At 43.5% G+C, this 22,378-nt stretch overlaps 1 protein-coding gene across 2 annotated transcripts; it reads right to left on the bottom strand.

Annotated features, from left to right (window-relative positions):
• Nucleotides 1-365: 365 nt before the first annotated feature.
• Nucleotides 366-21,460, bottom strand: ASRGL1 (asparaginase and isoaspartyl peptidase 1). 2 transcript variants are annotated; one of them, XM_080817363.1, is made up of 7 exons: nt 21,313-21,460; nt 20,080-20,280; nt 12,292-12,434; nt 11,555-11,712; nt 3,093-3,211; nt 2,235-2,345; nt 366-1,590 (listed from the first exon to the last, which is right to left on the bottom strand). In XM_080817363.1, exons 2-7 carry the CDS (start codon nt 20,267-20,269, stop codon nt 1,385-1,387), a joined length of 927 nt encoding a protein of 308 aa, XP_080673489.1. In that variant the 5' UTR covers nt 20,270-20,280; nt 21,313-21,460; the 3' UTR covers nt 366-1,384. The 2 variants fall into 2 exon arrangements, with proteins under 2 accessions (XP_080673489.1, XP_080673490.1); XM_080817364.1 differs by having other exon boundaries at nt 11,555-11,685; nt 21,313-21,438.
• Nucleotides 21,461-22,378: the final 918 nt, after the last annotated feature.

The raw sequence follows: 22,378 nt of genomic DNA on the forward strand, positions 1-22,378 counted from the left end.
GCCGGGCCCCCGAGTGCCACCTCCTTGTCCGTAGCTCAGAGCGGCCGGCCAGCCTGGGAAGGTCATGGGCAGGGATCGGGAAGGGGCTGGCTGTCGGGTAAACTTCGAGAACACTGACCATTCTCCCTGCTGATCCTTGCAAACGGTGGCCTGGTCTCTCTCTTAACCCACCGAGAAAAAGCTCCATTTCTCTGAAAAACTGTCCAATATACTCCATGGGGCAGGACATATGGATACCCCCACACCACCCTCCTCTCGAAAGTCCTCTGGAGTTAGTACGGCTGTCTGAACTGACCGAAACAACGGGAGCTTGTGGACACTCTGGTCTTTGTCAACAGTGACTCCTAACAACACTGTTATTCTTTCAAAATATATTTTATTAGTAGCACATGGAATTTAAAGTTAAGCCATTTCTTTCCAGAGAGAAGGTAAGACCTGACAGACTAAAAAACCGTCACAGCAGAAATGTCATTTCCAGTGTAAAGAGAGATGGGTAGGAACAGTTTCCGCCAAGGAGATTACGTTTTCTGTCACGCTGACCATGCTGAACACATGGCACCTGCAGTCACGTGGGGGCCCACGGCCCTGGACAGCGGAGAGAATACAGTAGGTCACGGGGCATCCCCATGGGCTCAGCTCGCTGGTTAGAGCAGCAGCGGAGAGCTCATGAGCCCCCTTCCTCAGCACGAGCACCAGGAGGGCCTGCAGCAGGCAGAGGCTGACGGGAAATGCTAGGCCAGCAGACTCACCTGGGAGCCCACGAGCCCCACAGGAGCCCCGCAGAGTCTCCGTTAGACCCTTCACCTCCAGACTGGGGGCTATGGGTTACCAGAGGCTACTTTTAAAGGATCTGGAAACATGTCTACATTACTAAGTCAGAGGAGATATGAACCTTCTTAGAAAAATCGCTTCTCCTCTCATGGGTTCTTTTCCCTGACATTCTTCTGACTCAACATGAACTCCGCAACCAAGACAGCCCCGGGAGGTGTTGGCCTCGGTTCCCCCAGCTTTCGAGCCTGCCGCTTCTGTCCCTGTTGCGGGTCTTCTGATCCCAGATGGAACTCCCTGCACTGAGGTGGCTGCTGTTCTGCTCAGATCATGTCGTTTCTTCTTTCTAATCTAAGATACTGGGGACAACTCATAAGAAAGACTCAGGACTTGGTCATCTGCACTAGTCTTACTTTGACCTCAGTAGGGGCGTTTCTCTTGGCACTTCCCGATCCGCCCCTCAACCAAACACTCAGATACTCATTGATCAGGCGACAAAACGAGTGACAGACTGCAGAATTTTCCATTTCTAGATCTAATTGATTAAGCGAAGTCTCCACACCAGGAAACCGGCCTTTCCCTCCAAACTAGCATCTACCATACAATCTTCGGGGCCCTAGGGCAGATCAGCGACACTGGTCTCATGGAGATCGATTCCAGAGTGCAGCTTGCCATCCTTGGCGGCCGCCCAGGGCATGGAGGTGGAGGTCCACTTCACCGCCCAGTCTCCTGTTTTGCTGACCAAGATGACGCCGCCCAAACCCTTCAGCTTTGACTTCATATAACCCAACGACACGTCAGCTGCCTCTTCCAATGTCTTTCCTGAAAACAAGGAAAGGTTGAGAAACAACACACATTGTAATGAAAGGAATCTGATGGGAAAATCAGTTGCAGTATGAAAATCCAAATGAGTTAACAAAAGATTTTGGGCAAATGATTTCTATTTGAATGCTTCAAAGAAGGGTCCTCACCATAACAGGCCCTCTTTGCATGGAGATGGAGCCTAGCATCAGCCTAAGTGGAGCTGTCTTCTCTCCCACATCCAGGCTCAAAGTCTCTCTACTGCCCCTGAGATGCCCAACATGACAGTATTCTAAGTGCACTTTTTTTTTTTTAAAGATTTTATTTATTTATTTGACAGACAGAGATCACAGGTAGGCAGAGAGGCAGCCAGAGAGAGAGGAAGGGAAGCAGGTTCCCCGCTGAGCAGAGAGCCCTATGCGGGGCTCCATCCCAGGACCCTGGGATCATGACCTGAGCTGAAGGCAGAGGTTTTAACCCACTGAGCCACCCAGGCGCCCCTCTAAGTGCACTTCTTTCCAGATCCTAACACAAGGTGGGAAGAAGTCAAAGTAGTGTTAACCTGAAAGGAACATCTAAAGCAAACGAGAAAGGGTTTCAGATACTTTACAGCCTATTTATAAAGCGCTTCCTGTCTTCAGACTGTATGAACTTGCTCTATGTACCTTGTTCTACGTGGAAGAGAGTCAGTCTGGCCAGATTCACCTTCAGGATGCTCTCCCCGTGCCCCGTTGTTGAAATGGCACCAATGTCATTGTCAGCATAACCTCCGGATCCTGCTCAAAAAAGGTGGACTGGTTCTAACTGAGCAGCAACAGTGAAGAAACTCAAACACATATCAAGTCTAATGCTACCTAAATGTTAAATCCCAGAGTGCCAAAGTCTGAACGAAGGTCAGTAGCCGTGACCTTGAGATGCAAATGTGGAGCAGAAATGGCCAGGTAATGACCCTGAAATCAGTTGTGGTGGTGGGGGGTTGGCCTGACCTCTCAGGAAGCAGCTCCTCCTGGAAGGCTCCTCCTCCTCCTCCTCCTCCTCGGAGCCCATTCGGCCACTCCCGACTTGGCCACTGACCCACGCCTGGGAATGTATTTCAATGTCAACGCAAACACTTCCATTTGTAGCCGCACTACGTCACTTTCAGACCACTCAAATCTAGTAGCTGCCAACCTAAATTCTCAGCTTTTCCCCAGTTTGTCAATTTGAGCCCATGCCTGGGAAGAGGCTTTGTGTATGTAACTCTTCCGGACTAGGACCGCAGAGCCAGAGGCTGGGGCTAGAGAGAAGAAAGAGGCTCTCGGGGGCTCGCTGGGAGCCACCTGAGCCTCCCTATGTCATCCCCGGAGCCACCAGCCTTGGAGAAGCCCGTGCCTGCTCTATAGGGCTCCCGCGCTTAAGGGGGGGGGGTGCCCCCCCCACGTTCCCGGAAATGTCGGAGCGACCGGAAGAGGCGGGGAGGGAAGAGCGGAAGACCGGTGGACGGTAGCGGAAGGGGCGGGGCAGCAGCCCACCAGGGAGCCTACCTACGCATGGAGTGTCCCCAACCCGGCCGACCATTTTATTAACGATGCCGCCCGTCGAGGTTGCATAGGCTACGTTTCCTTTGCAGTCCAAGGCGACGGCCCCCACGGTTCCCAAGTCTCTGCCAAGAATAAATAGAAAAGTGACAGACTGAGACGAGACACACCATCACAAGCAACACTGTAGCTGAACGGCCCTTAAACCCCCACGTTAGATGCTAAGGGCAAACGGGACACGCTTTGAGTCCAACATTCACGGCTCACATTAGCTTTTTATTCTGCAGGTCAGATAGGTTGCTAGACATCCCTTTAGATCTCAGCCTTTAGAGCATATCCCATCCCAGCACCACCGACCTCTAGCCGTGTGACTTAGTTACTAAGTTTTCTTCTGTCTCATTTTCCCTGCCTATAAAACGGGGTAAAAATAATTGAGTACATCTCAAACGGTGTGTGCGTAAAAATCCCCTGGACCCCTGAGCCCACCCCCGAGATCCTGAGTTGGTGGGTACGGGCTGGGGGACCCAAGACCCTGCATTTCTCACAGCCTCCCAGGTGATGCTGATGCTGCCTGTCACACCCCACTTTGCCTTTGTCACGGGGCTTGCTGTAAAGATGTAATACGCTCTTGTTTTCCCTAACATATTATACATTTTCAAGTAAAAAGAATTGAAAAAAACTATACAACAGCTATAATACCCACACCCAGATTCTATAATGAACTACATTCAAGGCACGTAGTAAGTGCTGGGCACGGCAGTGAAGTGAACGGACAAAGTCCCTTCTCCCGTGCAGCTTGCATTTGGGGGCACAGGGCAACAGGGTGATAAAATTTTTTTTATGGAACAACAGTAAAAATGATGACGACTCCAGCAGTACGGAGAGGGCTTTACACAGGGCCTCTCTGAAGGAGGTGAGGGCAATCCCCAGGCTTGCTGGGGAGAATGCTCCTGAAGCTGGAACATGGTTGTGAAGCTCATGGAATTTGGAGGTCGCTGTGGTTGCAGTGAATAAAGTGAGGGAGAGGGGATAGGGGGCCTCAGAGGATGGCTGGCAGCCAGACCATGGAGGCTCTGGTGGGTGGGGTGACTGTATACTCTGGTGACCCAGAACAGTCCTGATTTATCCCCGTGTCACAGTTCCCCCTTTACTCTCAAAGTCAAGTTCTGATTTGAACACTAAATTATAGGGTCCTCCGAGGCATAGGCCCTGAATGGAATGGGAAGACACTGACAAACGTGAGCCAAGATGAGTTCAGTTTTAAAAATATCATTCTTTACCACTACACCCATCCATCAGGATGGCTAAAACGAAGACTACTCGGTATCAGGTGTGGGTCCGGATATGCAGGACTGGAACACTCAGTCACTACTGCTAGAAACATAAACTGGGGCAACTCTTTGCAAAACCATCTGGCAGAATCTACGGACGCTGACTTGGCAATCACACTCCTACATTTCTGCATTCTCCCAACAGAAATGTGGAGCTACGTTCACCAAAAAAACATACAGCAAATGTTCACAGCAGGACTGTTTGTAGTAACAGAAACCTGAAAGTGATGTAAATGTCCAGCAAAGGCAGAGGGGGTGGGCTGAGATCTAGGCATGGAACAGAATCCTCTACGGCCACGAGAATGAGCTACTGTGGATGTGACACATGGAAGGGTCTCAGAAATACAATGAGGAAAGAAGGCACCAAATAAAGTACACACTATACGGTTGCACTGAAATCAAGTCCGAAAACTGGCAACGGCCGTCTACAATGTTAGAAGCCAGGTAAGTGGCTGCCTTTAGGGCAGGACTGGGAATGGAAGGGAGCATGGCGGGGGGTGGGGTGGGGTGGTGGACACCGGGTGATGATCTGTTTCCCCACCTGGGGGCTGGTTATATGGGTCCACTGTGAAAAGTCATCAGAGGTGACGTAAGACTTGTGCACTTCCGGAGGTAGACTGCACATGTACGAAAAGTTTCTCTTAGAATAATCACTCTGGCAATTGTGTGTAGACTGAGGGAGACCAGAGTGGAACTAGAGACTGTCAGGAGGCTTGAAGGGTCGCTGGCCTCGTTAGGGTGCCCCTGGGACACGGAGAAGTGGGCTTGGCTTAGGACACTGAAGGCAGAGCTGACGGACTTTGCGGGGGAGCTGGGTGTGAGAGAGATTAGGGACTGCTCTAAGGCTTTGGCTTCCAAAACCGAAAGGGTACAGAAACCATTCACTGAAATGCAGACTATTAGGAATAGGTTTTTTGGTGTCTGTTTTTACGGTGCATGGGGAGCGAGGTTAGGAGGGGGAAATGCTGGGTTCAGTTGTGGACACAAGCTTGAGGTACCTATTGGGCAATCACATGGAGGGAGTGAATTACAGCTGGGTGTGGGCTGGCATTCAGGGGGCTACAAAGAGAAATTTGGCAGTCTGCTAGGAAGAAAACAGGAACCCTGTCTTCCTGCATTCACAAAAATCAACTCCAGAGAGTTCAAGGCCTGAATATAAAACATAAAACAGAATTCTTCAGGAAAAGTCTAGGGGACTACAGATGTCTCAGGGTAGGAAATACCTTCTACGTTTCTAGTCCTACGAACTATACAAGAGAGGCGGACTGTGTATTTGATTACAAAAAAGTAAAAACGTGTGTATGGCAAAAATACCATAAGCAAAGCAAAAGCAATACTAAAAATAACAGATTTGGATTTTTTTTTTTTTAAACAGAGTAGACTGCCCTAAGACTGAGAAGAAGGGACATAACAATGAAAGAGAAAAAAATGATCATAGGACAAAAATAGGCAAATCCATAGAAACAAATGGCCCACCAACAAATGCCAAAAGCTCACACGTGTTGATAGAGGATACAACTTAAAGTGACAGCGTTACCCTCCTCATGTCAGATGTGGGGGACACTCCCAGACTCTGCTGGTGGCAGGCCCACCCCTAACATTCGTAAGATTTGGAGGCATGACTACAAGTTACAAATGGTGGCCATTACACCATCTGTTCACTTTTTAGAAGTTGTAGATACGTTCTTTTATCTTAGTGTGGTGCATAGGTCTTAAAAAATATTGTAAAGCCATGGTTTTTACATGACCAAAAGTGGACAAACTACCAATAATGACTTAATGTAATTATTATTGTGCCCACCTGGGTCTTTTGTTCATCGGCTATTGATGGCTGGATGAGTGGCGCGCGCGCGCGCGCACACACACACACACCCTATAAATTATTAAGTGTTTACTCCATGAGGTTGATTTCAGGAAGCAGTATGCTCTTATAATCGTATGTCTGTACAACATGCATTCTCTTGACAAACTGCCACATAAGACAGATCTTTTTTGAGTGTGGGTAGTTCTTAGCAGGTTTTTAATTTGGAGAAGTTTCCCTCTGCTGAGGCAGCAGCAACTGGAATGTGCAACAAAATTCTTAAGGCAATCCTTAGATTTGGAAAGGAACTCCTGATTTGAACATTACCAGCTCAAATGCTGCCGGGCATGCAGGATACATTTCTGTAACAGAAGACACTATTTCATAATTTGATCATACACGTCACGATCGCTCCCTGTAGTCATTTATACCGTCTCTTCAGCAGCACCTAGATCCACGCAGCTCTTTCACATTTCACTGCCAGTGTATTATAAAGAAGACTGAAAGTAGCAGCTGTGTTGTTTTTGGCCAAGTCTCTCTCTAAATGGCAGTACGTACGCTCAGACAAAAGGACAGCCTCTATGGGAGCTGATTTGGGGATTATTTGCACGTGCATCTTCTCCTTCAAGGTAGGCAAGGATTTTTATCGACTTCTTTTAGGTTCCTTTTATTTTGCTGGAATGCTCTTCTTCTTCCTTCTCCTTCTTTTTTTAGAGAGAGTGCAGAGAGCGCAAGTGGCGGGGAGGCACAGAGGGAGAGGGAAAGAGAGAATCCCAACCACGCGCCACACCCAGTGCGGAACCCTGGGGCTCGATCTCATGGCCCTGAATCATGACCTGAGCTGAAATCAAGAGTTGGACACTCTTAAGTAACAGATTGAGCCAACCAGGAGCCCCTGGAATGTTATTCTTCTTGCATATTTTACATGCAGTGTGATTTTGTTTTTCTCTAAACTTAATATATTTTAATAATATATATTCAATAATATATTTAATGATATATTTTCAATCCTTTTAAAAGTGAAATTGCCAAAAAGATACTTAAAGCTTTTATTAAGCTTATCAATAGAAATTAAGAGTTCATATTAAGTGACTGTAGGTAGCATCAAAATTAATTTCACCGTCTAAGTCCATAATTTACTCTTTGAGAATCTTCTGTGGTTTCATGGAATTTTTAAATCTAAATTCAATGTAATTTAACAGAACTGAGTTGGTCATTGCCACCATCTGTCTGAGATTTGTTCCAAGGTCAGATAGGAGTTTGAGCGCGCTGTTCCATTTTGGGCCTGTCTAGAGAGTTCTGCATTGGACCTTCTGCTGTCCACCATGTCGGCGCTGGCACACACTAGGGGCACACCTCCTAGAAGTAGTTTCGAACTGTGAGCCTACGTGTCACATGGAAGACTTCTGGGCTCTTGGCCAAACTTCATGTTTATGTATCTTTTATTTACCAACCACGTTCACTCCATTATCACAGGCTTGCCTTTGACAGTCTTTTATTTTTTTAAAGCTTTATTTTAGAGAAAGTGTGCATGTGCAGACGGGGTAAGGGGAGAGGCAGAGGGAGGATCTCAAGAACACTCTGCACTGCGTGTGGAGCCTGACGCGGGGCTTGATCTCACAGCCCTGAGATCATGACCTGTGTGAAAATCAAGAGTTGGTCACCTAACTGACTGGGCTACCCAGGTGCCCCATGGCCTTTGATGGTCTTTTAAATTGATGCCTAAGATGAAAAGTTTTCCCCACTTCTCTAAATCCAAAATGTCTACTTCCAAAAAGCAGGTGAGTTAGACTTGTTTGTCTTCTCAGGGTGGTACAGCAATCCATAGAATAAATGTTAGTTGCTTGACGCATCTTCTGACCAAGGATACCTTCTAGTTGAACTGAATATTTTGTTAAAAACATTTTAGGTAAAAACAAAACAAAACAAAAAAACATTTTAGGTATTTGATTTCCTCTCTTGCTTATCACCCACTAAATTAATGTCTGAATTCTCTACCCTAGATAGTGATCATTAGTTTTATTATTTTTTGTCTTAATTACACGTATTATTGAATTCTGAAATAATTTTTATTAAGCCTAGAAATGTCCTACTGTGTTTTGTAAACACGGTGCTGATGACGGAGTGCCATGGCTAAATATCAGGCACACTGTATCATTCTTTCAAGAACATGACATCCCTGTTTCAGATGGTCTTTTTCTTTTCCTCTGTTTTCGGCTGCTGGTTCCCCCAGTCCTACTGACTGCACATGTCCTTTTGGTGTGTGATTCTTTGTGATGAGCAATTAGCTCTTCCTGTAGTAAAGGATGGAAAACCGCTGGGATTTCATTGGAACTGTTCAAAGTGAGGATGTGGCAAGAATAATATTCTTAATAATTTTCACTGTTCCAAAAGGTAATTAAATCTTCACTGGACCAAGAATTTGGAATGTCCTGCTTGTCAACATTAGGTGGATCATCCTGGAAGACGACTCTTTACTATGTTCTTTTTATTTTTTTATTTTTTAAAAGATTTTATTTATTTATTTGACAGACAGATCACAAGTAGGCAGAGAGGCAGGCAGAGAGAGAAGGGAGGAAGCAGGCTCCCTGCTGAGCAGAGAGCCCGATGCGGGGCTCGATCCCAGGACGCCGGGATCACGACCTGAGCCGAAGGCAGCAGCTTTAACCCACTGAGCCACCCAGGCGCCCCTACTATGTTCTTTTTAAAAATGCATGTGGGCTGTATCCTGGAAGATTATTTTCCTTTTTTCCCTCTCAGCTTTTTGTTTTCTTTTGTATTCTTTTGTTCACTTTTGTATTTTTTTTTTTTAAGATTTTATTTATTTATTTGACAGACAGATCACAAGTAGGCAGAGAGGCAGGTAGAGAGAGAAGGGAGGAAGCAGGCTCCCCGCTGAGCAGAGAGCCCGATGTGGGGCTCGATCCCAGGACCCTGGGATCATGACCCGAGCTAAAGGCAGAGGCTTTAACCCACTGAGCCACCCAGGCGCCCCTGTATTCTTTTTCTATCAAAATCTTGACTTAACATGCATTTTCAATAATCGAGGGATTAAAAAGATGTAATTGTCTTGAAAGTGTACAAAATTAGGATATATTTTCATCAAAAATGAACAGCAAATATAACTGAGTACATACAAATGAACTGCAGATATAACTTCAAAAAGTTAGGCTTTTTCCTAAAATATACCAAATTATCTATTAATAGTAAAGGTAAAACATGAATTATAATTAGTGAATATAACATTTTAAAATTCCTTAAAAGCTAAAAATTTTAACATATTTTTACAAATAAAATCATAGCTAACATTCAATGTCCATTTAGTTGCCAACATAGAGCTGGTTCTTCAGGCAGGTTCTGTCTAGACCCGCACTGCCCCATGTGGCCGGCATGAGCTACCCGCACCACTGGCCACTGGAAGTGTGGGCAGCCCCCAGGGTGAGGTGGAGAGGTGTGCTGCAAGCCTAGCCTATGGGTCAGATTTCTGAAGATTTAGTATAAAAGAAGACTGTAAAATATCTCAAATAATCTCTTATATTGATTACATGCTGAAATGATAATATTTTGGTTATATTGGGTTAAATATATTAAATTTCACCTGTGGTTTTTTTTTTTTTTTTTTGTTAGAGACAGAGAGAGTGTGAGGTGGGGTGGGGAGGATCAGTGGGAGAGAATCTCAAGCAGACCTGCGCTGAGTGTGGAGCCTGATGTGGGGCTTGATCTCATGACCCTGGGATCATGACCTGAGCCAAAATCAAGAGTCAGATGTTTAACGGACTGAGCCACCCAGGTGCCCCATACCTGTTTCTTTTTACTTTTTTATTGTGGCTACTAGAAAAATTTTAAATTGCAAATGCAGCTCTTGTCTTCCTATTGGACAGTGCTGGTCTAGACCTACACACGTACATATTTTAGACTAATGGGCATCAGTCCTCATACGCAAGTCTTGCAGATATTGTACTAATCCATGAATCCCACCAGAACCAGAGCATAGAACATGTAAGGAGGCAAGAAAATGGATACTTGGCACTACTGGGAAACAATTACTTTGTTATATAAGAATTTATTTGACAAGTTATTAATTTGTCTTGTCTTTTCCTCTTACCTAAGTCCTTCTGCTGTTCAATTCTTCCCCCCACTCCGAAGCAGTGTCCATTTCCGGTATCAGCAGTGGCACAATCCATAAATCTTTAGATTTAGGCGGCCTTCGCTTCCAAGACATAGAGCAAGAGATGCAGAGAAGCATTTCCCTGGGGGCTGAGTGGTATTAATCACAAGAGTGGATGATGAGGGTTAAGGGTCATGCTAGGCCACTGCTGAGTGACAGAGGTGCCCCAGGTGTCGGTAATAAGCCAACTGTTTTGTGTATTTGTGATGGGGGGGGGGTGTTCCTCTAAAGTGCAGGACCCAGGGCGGGGCCCCTCTCGCTTATATCTAAGGGGAATACTGGCTGGTAGAGATGTGAGATGTTGCAGAATTTCTGGAAAGCGATGTGGTAACATCTGTTAAAACACCCAAGAATCATCAATAAAGCAGCCCCATTCCTGTGACTCTAGCCTACAGGTACACAGCACACTTGGTAAGGTTATCAAAAGCCACCAGTACATGGTCGATTTTGTAAAAGAGATTCTTAAGCTGGGGACACATCAGAACTACCTGGGAAACTTTTTCCTAATACATCTGCCTGGCCTCTTCATCTCAAATCTATTAAATTAGATTCTTTAGGGAAGGGGACCAGACATGTATATTTTGAAAAAGCTCCCTAGGTGATATTAAAGTATACTGCTGGTCCAAAATGACAAATCTTAGAAGGAGTATGCAGAGTTAATAATTATATCCCATTATAAACTCCCAGCCCATATTCCAATTTTATTTTTCAAATTTTGCCTTGAATAAGGGGGCTTTTATTTTGGGCTTTTGAAATCTGTAACACAGAAAACCGTAATTCAGAACAAATGACTAATTCAAACTTCTAGGAACTGTATGGATTCCTCTGCACTAGGGCAGCACGCTCAAGTAACTTCAGAGGGTACACGAGATCCCAGACAGCTTGTTTTGTCTGCTTATGGTACAAACTGATCAAGAGGCATCGGCAGTTAATCCCGTAACATAAGGCACTCTACTATTGGAGAAGGAGCTCTTGGCCGAATCTGAGTTGTTATTATAGGACTAATAAATGAGGTTAAATGTAAGAATCAAAAGAGCAGTTTTTCCATGATATACAAAAACTGAAACTACCAAGTGATTCTTGACTTATCTATGAAATGTAGATAATCAGATACTTGTCTAATACACCTGAGTAAGTCCACAAACTGTGAGCCACAGATGACACTTACTGTTGGAAGTCTAGCTTCAGAGCACCTTTCTCATGCTTCTCTTTTTCTAGACGTTTTATGTTTCTCTCTGTCACCAGCTGCTCTTTAGGAATCGTGGGAACCCCCATGGCTGCTGCAAATTTTGCTGCACCCTGGTCAGTCAGAAAGCAGTGAGTTGTCTTGAGCCAGAAAGAAACAGAAACATGGTCAGTTTTTTGAAATAGTTAAAATCTTTTTAACCGTTCCAACTGTGTGGATATAATTACTTCTCTCTGGGTACAAAGCCTCAAAGATGCAAATTCCACTGGCTTGCTTTTCTGAATGTTGAACAGGGCCTGGCACTCTGAGACCCTGTATTTTTAAAAAACTCCCAAAGTGATGGAATGGTACTAGAAAAGTACTCATGTACGATCTTAAGTTTAGAGAACATAATTCATTTTTATTTTCCACATGCTATTAAATAGTTGGTCTGTTCAGTTTGTATCTGTTATGTCATACGTGTTGAAAAAGACTTAAAAAAATACAGGAATACAACGTGAAAACAAAGTAATTGTTGGACAAGGGATTACTAGTCAAATTCCACTGTCAACAGCACCGAGTTTCGGTTTATTTGAGAAATTTAAATAACATTGCTTCTGTTCTTTTATATGATTTTACGAGGACAGTGCTCACAAGTATTTCCCTACAGTTAGACAACTTTTAGTTGCTTAAGTACATTGGTAATAATTTCTTAAGAAGAGGATGCTTTCGTGACATACCTTTTCCATAACAAGCCGTGCAAGTTTAATGGGATTTGCTATACAGCGGACTGCAGACACAGCTCCTGCAGACAGGTCTTTTCCACTCATGATACTGGCATCCATTTCAACATCACCATTTACATTCAAGACAGATCCACAACCTAAAACCAAAGAGAAGTTGAAAATCAAGAATTAAGAACTTAGAAATGGCTCCCAGGTTTCCTCTAAGCCACCGACTTTAATTCATCCTCTACTCCATTGCCAGACAAATAGGTTTGGAAACACACATCTAGCTCGGCACCCCATGACCTACAAAATATAAAATATGAAACCCTTCTCGATCTGGCTTCTGATCTCCTTTACCAGCTGTATCCCCCTTCCTTGGCTGCATTTTACTGAGATATTAGGTTTCCATGAAAGTACCATGAGTTCTCATTGCTCAGTCCCTTGTGCATGCTGCTCCCTTTACCACCAGCACCCTTCCTCCAACTGCTTTTGCCCAGATAATGACTGTAAGGCTAGCTACGCTTAACCTCTTTGTGCCTGTCTCCTCATCTGTAAAATGGGATAAGAACAAAGCTCAAGAATATTTAAAGGATTATAAAACTGCCCAGTACCTAATAAGGTAAAATTCACAATGTTTGGCATCCAATAAGAAATTTCCAGGCACACAAAGAATTAAGAAAATATGACCCATAATGAGAAGGGGGGAAAAAACCTTAATAGTAACAGATCATAAATGACATAAATGATAGAAAGTAGACAAGGATGTTAATAAAATAGCTGTTATAACTATATTCTGTATGTACCAGAACATGAAGGAAAATATAAAAAGGACCCAAACAGAACTTTCCTAGAGATGAAAAAAAACATCTGAAGTGGAAAATACGCTGGATGGGATTAAAACAAGGTTAGATACTGCAGCAGGAAAGACTAATGAACATGATGACACAGCAATAGAAACTATCCAAAATGAAAAATAAAAAAGGATAAAAAAACCCCAAATTAACAGAGGGCCATTGAGCTTAGGGATAATTTCAAGCAACCCAATCTATGTGTAACTGGAATCTCTAAAAGGAGAGGTGAGACAGAGGGGCAACAAAATATTTAAAGAAAAACCAAGAAAAATTTTTCACATTTGATTAAAACTACAAATTCACAGATCTGAGAACTCAGTAAACTCCAAGCAAAAGAAACATGAGGAAAATTACATGCAAGGACATCTTGATCAAACAGCTTCGTGCTAATGAGACAGAAAATCTTAAAAGTAGCCAGAGAGAAGCATTAGGACGAGAGGAAAAGAAGTGAGAATGAAAATATGTTTCTTGTCAGAAATGATGCAGCCCAGAAGACAGTGGAGCAATGTCTTTAAAGCCCTGAAATTAAAAACAACAATGACAAAACACACACACACACACACAAACACAAAAGCCTGTCAAGTTGGAACTTCCATAACCAGTGAAAGTATCTTTCAAAAATTGAAAACAAAGACTTTTTCAGTTACATAAAAGCTGAAAGAAATGGCCACGAGCAGATGTGCATTACAAGAGATGTAAAGGAAGTCTCTCAGGAAGGAAAAGGACAGTGGACAGCGATCATAAGCCACACAAAGGAAGGAAAAGCACAGGAAATGGCTGGTATATGGATAAGCAGAAATATTTTTTCCCTTTATTTTAACAATATCTCTAAAATATAAATGTTTAGGGGTGCCTGGATGGTTCAGTTGGCTAAGTGTCCAACTCTTGATTTTGGCTCAGGTCATGATCTCAGGGTTGTGAGTTCAAACCCCACGTAGGGCTCTACACTCGGCAGGGGCTGCTTAAGATTCTTTCCTTTTCCCTCTCCCTTTGCCCTTCCCCTCTACTCATGCTCAATCTCTCTCTCTCTCAAAAAAAAATATATGTATGTCTATGTGTGTGTATATCTATATCTCTATCCATATAAAACTATTTAAGGCAAAAATAATAGCAACATATTGGGCAATTTATAACATCCACAGAAGTGAAATATATGACAGCAATAGCACAAAGGCTAGGAAAGGGGAAACAGGTATGCCATTACAAGGTTCTGACATTATGTATGAAGTACGACTTGAAGGTAAACTGTGACAAGTGACAGATGTATACTATAAACTCTAAAATAACCCTAAAAAAAGAAGTCTAGCTATTATGCCAACAAAAGAGGTAAGACAGAATCATAAACAACACTCAACCCAAAAGATGACAGAAAAAGAGAAAAAAGGAACAATGAATGGATTGCACAAATATAAGACAAAGAGCAAGATGACAGATTTATACCTGATCATATCAATAATCACATTAAATGAAAATGGCATAAACATCCCAATAAAAAGCAGAGATGGTCAGACTGTATAAAAAGGTAGGCTACAACTATGTGCTACCTAAAAGAAATCCACTTTAAACATAAAGATATAGATAGGTTAAAAATAAAAGGATGGAAAAAGTTATACCATGCTAAAATGAATTAAATGAAAGCTGGAGAAGCTATATTAACATCCAGCAAAGTAGACTTCGGAACAAGGAATGTTAAATAATAATGACATTTTGTACTGATAAAGGGGTCAGTTCACACAGAAGACAGCAGCCTATCTATGTATCTAAAACAACTTCTAAATATATGAAGCAAAACTGATAGAAGTCAAAGGAGAAATAGAGAAATCCACAATTAAAGACTTCAACACTCCTCTCTCAGTAATCAACAGAAATAGACAGAAAATGAAGGGACAGAAGATCTGAACAACACTATCAACTAACTTGACCTTACTGAGATTTACAGAACTTTCCATACAACAATAGCAGAGTATATACTCTTTTTAAATGCAAATAGGATATATACTAAGAGAGACCATATTCTGGGTCAAAACTCAAACCTTACAAAGTTCAAAAGAATGTAAATAACGCAGAGTATGTCCTTTGACTGTTAACAGAATTAAAATAAAAATCAGACAGATATTTGGCAAATCCATAAATATTTGGACATTACCCATTTTTAAATAACCCACTGTTCAATGCGGAAGTCACAAATGAAATTATAACATGTTTTGAACAGAATGAAAATGAGAAGACAACATGTGAAAACTTATAGGATATAACCAAAGCAGCGCCTAGAGGAAAATTTAAAGTATTAAATGCTTGTATTAGAAAAGACTGGTCTCAAATTAGTGGTCTAAAAATAATAGTAAATTATTCCTAAAGTAAGTTGAAGAAAGGATATAATACAGATAAATCAATGAAATTCAGAAGGGAAAAACAGTAAAAGAAAAAAACAATAAAAAAATCCACAAAACCCTCCAAAAACCAAAAGCTACTGTTTTTTTTGAAAACAAAAACCCCCAAAAAACCCCCCAAACCAAACTTGATAAAATCTAGCTAGACCAATCAAGAAAAAAAGACAAAAATTCAAATATCAAGAATTAAAGATGGGACCTCTCTAGAAACCTTACAGACATAAAAAAAATAATAAACTATATTGTAAATAACTCTTACGCCAATTAATCCAACATCTTTTTTTTTAAAGATTTATTTTAGGGGCACTTGGGTGGCTCAGTTGGTTCAGTGGCTGCCTTCAGGTCACAATCTCATGGTGCAGAGATGGCGCCCCATGTCGGGCTCCCTGCTGGGTGAGGAGTCTGTTTCTCCCTTCCTCTCCTGCTCCCCCTGCTTGTGCACTCTCTCTTGCGCACTTTCTATTATTCTCAAATCAATAAATAAAATCTTTAAAAAATAAGACTTATTTATTTTAGAGAGAGAACTCACGTGCACGAGAAAGCACAAGCAAGGCGGGGAGAGGTAGAGGGAGAGGGAGAGAGAAACACACGCAGACTCTGTGCTGAGCACGGAGCCTGAAGTGGGGCTCGATCTCATGACTCTGAGCCAAAACCAAGGGTTGGATGCCCAACTGACCGTACCATCCAGGTGCCCCTATAAAATGCAACATCTTAAAAAAAAAAAAAGACTAAAAAAAAAAAATCTAAATCCAGACCATACACCCTTCATAGAATTAACTCCAAATGGAACACACACCTAAATGTAAAATGTGAAATTATAAAACTCCTAGAAGATAACATAGGATAAAATCCAGATGACCTTGGGATTTGCTTTTAAGATATGACACCAAAGGCATGATCCGTGAAAGAAAAAAATTGTTATGCTGGACGTCATTAAAACAAAAAATTTCTGCCATATGAAAGACACTGTCAAGAGAACGAGAAGACAAGCCACAGACTAGGAAAAAGTATTCTTAAAAGACATCTCTGATAGAGGACTATTATTTAAAATATACAAAGAACTCTTATAACTCAACAATAAGAAAACAAAAAATCTGATTAAAAAATGAGACAAAGAAGGAAAAACAAAAAACAAAAAACAACAACAAAAGGAGACAAAGACCTGAACAGACAACCTTATCAAAGATCTACAGATGGCAAATATGAAAAAGATCAACTGTACTTTTATACTAGCGACAATCGTAAAAAGTAACATTTACAATAGTACCAAAAGACATGAAATAACTAAGTATAAATCTAACAAAATATTTAGAAGATATGCATGCTAAAACCACAAAACACTGATGAGAGAGATCAAAGATTTAGACAAATGCAAGTATATACCGTGCTTTGGAAGTACTGGATTGAAAGGCTCAGTACTGCTCAGATTTCAATTTGCCCAAACTGATCTATAGAGTTAATACAGTCCTAGTCAAAATCCTAGCAGGACTTTTTTGGGTAGAAACTGACATGGTGATTCTCAAATCGGTGGGAAAGACAAAGGGACTAGGATAGCCGAAACCATTACCCACATGTGCACCAAGAGTTGCAAGCCTCTTACTACCTGATTTTAAGACTTAATATAAAACTACAGTCATCCAGACAGTGTGGTATTGGTGAAAGGTTACACACACAGACCAATGGATTAGAGTCCAGAAATAGACCCATATATACAAAGTCAAGTGATTTTTCACAAAGGTGGAAAGGCATTCCATAAGGAAAGAATTGCTTTTTCAATAATTGATGTTGGAACAATTATGCAAAAACAACCTTGATAAACACCTCATACCATATATAAAAAATTATTAAAAATGGATCAGAGACATAAATACAAAATCCAAAACTATAAAATTTCTAGGAAACACATAAAAGAAAACATATGTGACCCTGCGTTAGGCATATATATATATATATTTTTTTTTTTAAAGATTTCATTTATTTGAGAGAGAGAGAGAGAGAGAGAGAAATAGAGAGAGAGAGAGACAGAGAGTATGAGCAGAGGCAGAAGCAGACTCCCCATTGAGCAAGGAGCCTGACTTGGGGCTCAATCCCAGTACATCGGCCAAAGGCAGATGCTTACCTGACTGAACCACTCAGCATAGACAGATAGGTTTTAAGGTATGACACAAAAAGCACAGTCCATTAAAAAATTGGACTTCTACAAAATTAAGAACTTCTGTTCATTGAAAGACACTCTTAAGAGAAAGAAAAGACAAGCCACAGACCAAAAGAAATTATTTGCAAATCACGTATCTGATAAAAGGCCAACATCTAGAATTTATGAAGAATTCTTAAAACTCAGTAATAATAAAAAACACAATACAGAAATTGACAAAATACTTGAAAAGATATTACAATAAACATTTGCTGTTAGGGAAATGCAAATTAACACTAGAATGAGATCCCACCACACAGCTGTTAGGATGGCTAAAACACAAATTCTGACAACGCCAAGGGCTGGTGAGGATGTGGAGAAACTAGAGCCTTCATACACTGCTGGTGGGAAGGGAAAGTGGGAGTCACTGTGGAAGACAGTTTGGCAGTTTCAAATAAAGTGATATACACACCTGCCCTACAACCAGCAATCCCACACCTTCGTATTCACCCAAGAGAAAGAAAAACTTATGTTCACACAAAAACCTGTATGCAATTGTTTCTAGTGATCTGTAATGGTCCCCAATTGGCCATGTCCTCTAGTTGGTAAATGACCAAGAATTAGTATATTCATACAATGGAATGCTACTTAACAGTAGGAACAGATGGATTATTATTATTATTTTTTTTAGATTTTTGTTATTTATTTGACAAACAAAGATCACAAGTAAGGCAGAGAGGCAGGCAGAGAGAGAGAGGAAGGGAAGCAGGCTCCCTGCTGAGCAGAGAGCCCTATGCGGGGCTCGATCCCAGGACCCTGGGATCACGACCTGAGCCGAAGGCAGAGGCTTTAACCCACTGAGCCACCCAGGTCCCCCACGGATGGACTATTAATACTCGTGTCGACATGGGTGGCCCTCCAACGCATTATGCTAAATGAATCCAGACTCGAAAAGCTACAGATTGTACGATTCTATTCTCTTCTCCCTCAATGTGCTGCATAGCAGACACCTGGGACAGAAGAAGTGAGTCACTTAGAAGGCAGGCTCTGGTACAGAGCAAAGATGAGAACTAGCCACTCCAGTTCTGAATCGATACTCCCCAGTTCATGCAAATGACTGATCCCAGTAGTTTACAGAGTGGCAGACCAGAGACCTGTTCCAAATCAAAATCCTTTGTGAGTAAGTGGGTGTTTGTCAGCCAGAGGGTCCCAACTGCTAATGGCATGTCCTTGAACAAGACTCCCATGAAACAGCAGGCCACTCCCTCTGCTGGCAACAGGGGAGGCAGGTCGCGGTGTTGCGGGGTGGGGGCATCTAGTAAATTCTGACTCAACCAACATAGCCATAACAATGAACTTATGCCTTATTCTATGGTCAGGCTGACTATGAAATCTTGCGTAAGTGTTAAAGAGTGCTTAGCAGAAGTGAGGGGCTGGAACAAATACTCAGTATTTCAAGACTAATTGGGTCAGATGTCCTGAAATTCTTTTCTCTGACAGATGTTGGGTGGGTGGTATCATCCCAAGCAGTATTTTAATCCATAGATTTTAGGTTCTCTATTTTAAGATCAATGAGCATAAGAATTATACCTAACTCATAATGCAGATTAAATGAGTTAATCATGCAAATTTCTCAGACCATTGGCTGATACATAGTAGATACTTGTAGTAGTTACGATGATTATGACTCTAAAAAGGAATCAACTGAGAGAAAGAAGCCAAACAGAAAAGATTACACTCTGCATGATTCCATTTATATGGAATTCTGGAGAAGGCAAATTAATTTATAATGACAGAAGAGCAGTGGAGACCCGGTAGCAGGGATGAGGGCAGATTAAATGCAAAGCGGCATGAAGGAAATTCTGGGTTATGATGGAAATGCTTTATTTTTATTTTTTTAAAGGATTTTATTTATTTATTTGAAAGAGAGAGAGAAAGCGAGAGTGCACAGGCAGGGGGAGCAGCGGGCAGAGGGAGAGGGAGAAGCACTGGCTCCCGGGAGCCAGTCCCGGGTTCCTGGGACCAGGACCTGAGTGGAAGGCAGACACTGGACTGACTGTGCCACCCAGGTGCCCCGACGGCAATGTTTTAAATCTTGTGGTGTGGTTACACAGGTGTATATATTTTGCAGACCTTAAAATGGGTATGCTTTACAGTATATAGTGTCTCCCCACACCCCCATGAAAAGAACTACTAATAAAGCGTCTCAGTATGTGAATTCCCTGAAGCAAGTTAAAAAAAGGGAACTGATGGATTTAAAAATTCTTAAAGCAACTTGGTCAACAGGTAAAAAGAGAAAAATTAAATATTTTAGCATATTTTACCGAAAAGCTTACTAGATTCATTGGCACTTTAGATTCTATTTGTTTCGGGGGATAAGCTTAACCTCATTTGGCATCAGTTACTAACTGCACCGCAAACACACCTGCGTTGAACTCAGGATGATCTTCCAGGAACGCCACAGCTCCTTCCACAGCGTCAACTGCACTCCCTCCCTCCGTCAGGATTTTGTAACCCACCTCGGCGGCTTTGATGATGCCCTGGCGCACCCGCTCTTTCCGGTCCTTAGAGATACTGCTGGCTCCGCCACCGTGGACCACGATGACCGGATTCATGTCGACGGATCCTAGGGATCAGGAAGATGGAAGTGTCACTTCGAACGGGTCCAAGAAAACTACCCTGGGCATCATCTCCTGGGGGACATTCCACCGGAGACTAGGTCCAGTTTCTACCCCGGGAGGGAAGCCAGGTTTACAGCCTCAAAAATTTTCCTGAGGCTGAGGGACTGGGGGCGGAGGGCAGAGACAGAGCTTGGGCCCTACTCCTGGGCTCTTTCTGGTCTTGGGTTTCCCCTAGGATGATGGTCCCTTTTCCAAGCCTGTAAGTCCTGGATATCTGAAGGCAGGTACCACACTGACTAGGCAACCAAGAGCCCTGGGATTGGTCTGGAGTCTGGACCGTGTAGGGATAGTCGGGGACACAGGTGGAGCCTCTGGGAAGGACACCAGGCTGCTGAGGGCCATCCCGCTTCAAAGCAAAGTTACTAAATCCTCTAAAGCCGGATCTCGCAAGACCTCAGAAGCCATTCTGGGACTGTCAGAGTTTAGGGATGGGAGACGGCTGGGAATCATGAACGCCAGGCAGGCCCCAAGGAAGAAAGATCTGAGGGTCTGAGGGTAACCACAATTCCAACCTCCTCATCACTACCTCAGTGGGAGGAAACTCTGGCTTCAGGATTATTCCTGGTGGGGAAAGACAGGTCCTATCCAACAGGCCCCCAACAGGCCCAGAGGGCTGCAGACCAGGGGAAGGTGCTCCGGTGTGAACTGCGCATACACTTGCCAGCGACCCTCAGTACCCACGCTCCCTGGGATCGTCCAGTCCAGGCCGTGTAGGGACATACTGGGCCACGGACACGGGCTTCTGGGGGGATACCCCACTCTGCAGAGGTCCAGGTCCCCCTCCCCCGCCCCCCAAAAAGAGATGCGCCACATCTCACTGGAATCCCTTAGCCTTGACATTCTCGGGCAGGGTCAGTTCGTCGGCGCCCCGCCCCCCCTCCCCCCCCCCCCGGCCCCTACCCCATCCTGGACCCCCACCACCGGGCAGGGTGCTTTCCCGGTCTCCGGCGGCTGCTTCGGCGGGACCCTCGACTTACTGAGGACGCCGCGGGAGGCAAACGCTGGGGATTCAGGCTGGGCCGAGCCGCCCGGCCGGCCTCCGAACCTGCGCGGTTCAGCGCCTGGGCGAGCCTGTGCGGGAAACCGCTGGGCTCGCAACCGCTCCGGGGGACAACGGCTCCGCGCTTGCGCACGAGGGCGGGGCTGGCGCGCAGCTCAGTTACCGTAAAGTCCGGACCGCCGAGCAACACCTTACACCTTTGTCTCAGCTCCGGGTTTGACCTCAGCAGGCTGTGTCCCTGTGCCGGTCCTCCACTCACCCGAGCTTCTTGGTGGAAGGGGGAACCTCCTCTTCCTCTTTATGAGGCTGGGGTGTTGGCCTTGGTGGTGAAATGCGTGATGTGCCAAGATTTTGTAACTGAAAATTGAAAGACTGGGCGCCTGGGTGGCTCAGTCGTTGAATGTCTGCCTTCGGCTCAGGTCAGGATCCCAGGGTTCTGGGATTGAGCCTCGAATCCGGCTCCCTGCTCAGCGGGAGGCCTGCTTCTCCCTCTCCCACTCCCCTTGCTTGTGCTCCCTCTCTCCCTGTGTCTCTTTCTGTCAAATAAATAAATCTTAAAAAAAAAAAAGAAAAGAAAAAAGAAAAAAGCAATGCTGTGCGCACTAATATACTTCCTCTGCTCGAAATGTTTCTCATTCTTGTAATTTGTTTAAATTCAAATCTTTCCCTTTTAATTGTCTTTTCCCTTAACCTTTTATAAAGAACATTAAGATAAACTTTAATTGGTCTGGTTCTTCAGAGCCGGGAGTGCTCTGAAGTGTCTGAAACCCTAGGCTACTCCCTCCTCTGAGCTTCCAGGAGCCCACCTCTAAATTCTTTAAACCATATGTGCCCTTAGTTGTTGTTGTTGTTGTTGACACACTTTTTTCAATCTGCCCTAGAGAGTTCCCTTAAGGCTCTGACCCCCTTGATGACTTGGACCAATCACCTGTATCTGCATACCCCCCATTCCCATTGTCATGACGTCCTTCCAATTTGAGGAGTTTAATATCTATCCAGTAAAACAACTATCTGATACTAGATTAGTGGCATGAACCAAAGTA

Source organism: Martes martes (assembly GCF_963455335.1).
Source record: "Martes martes genome assembly, chromosome: 10".
In the NCBI taxonomy this organism is placed as follows: Eukaryota; Metazoa; Chordata; class Mammalia; order Carnivora; family Mustelidae; genus Martes; species Martes martes.

Excerpts from the sequence above, each read along its gene's own strand:
- ASRGL1 (XM_080817363.1), bottom strand. The coding sequence starts at position 20,269 with ATGAATCCGGTCATCGTGGTCCACGGTGGCGGAGCCAGCAGTATCTCT. Across the intron at positions 12,435-20,079 it reads TCATCCTGAGTTCAACGCAG|GTTGTGGATCTGTCTTGAAT; the intron begins GTGTGTTTGCGG and ends CTTTGGTTTTAG. Across the intron at positions 11,713-12,291 it reads CACGGCTTGTTATGGAAAAG|ACAACTCACTGCTTTCTGAC; the intron begins GTATGTCACGAA and ends TTCTGGCTCAAG.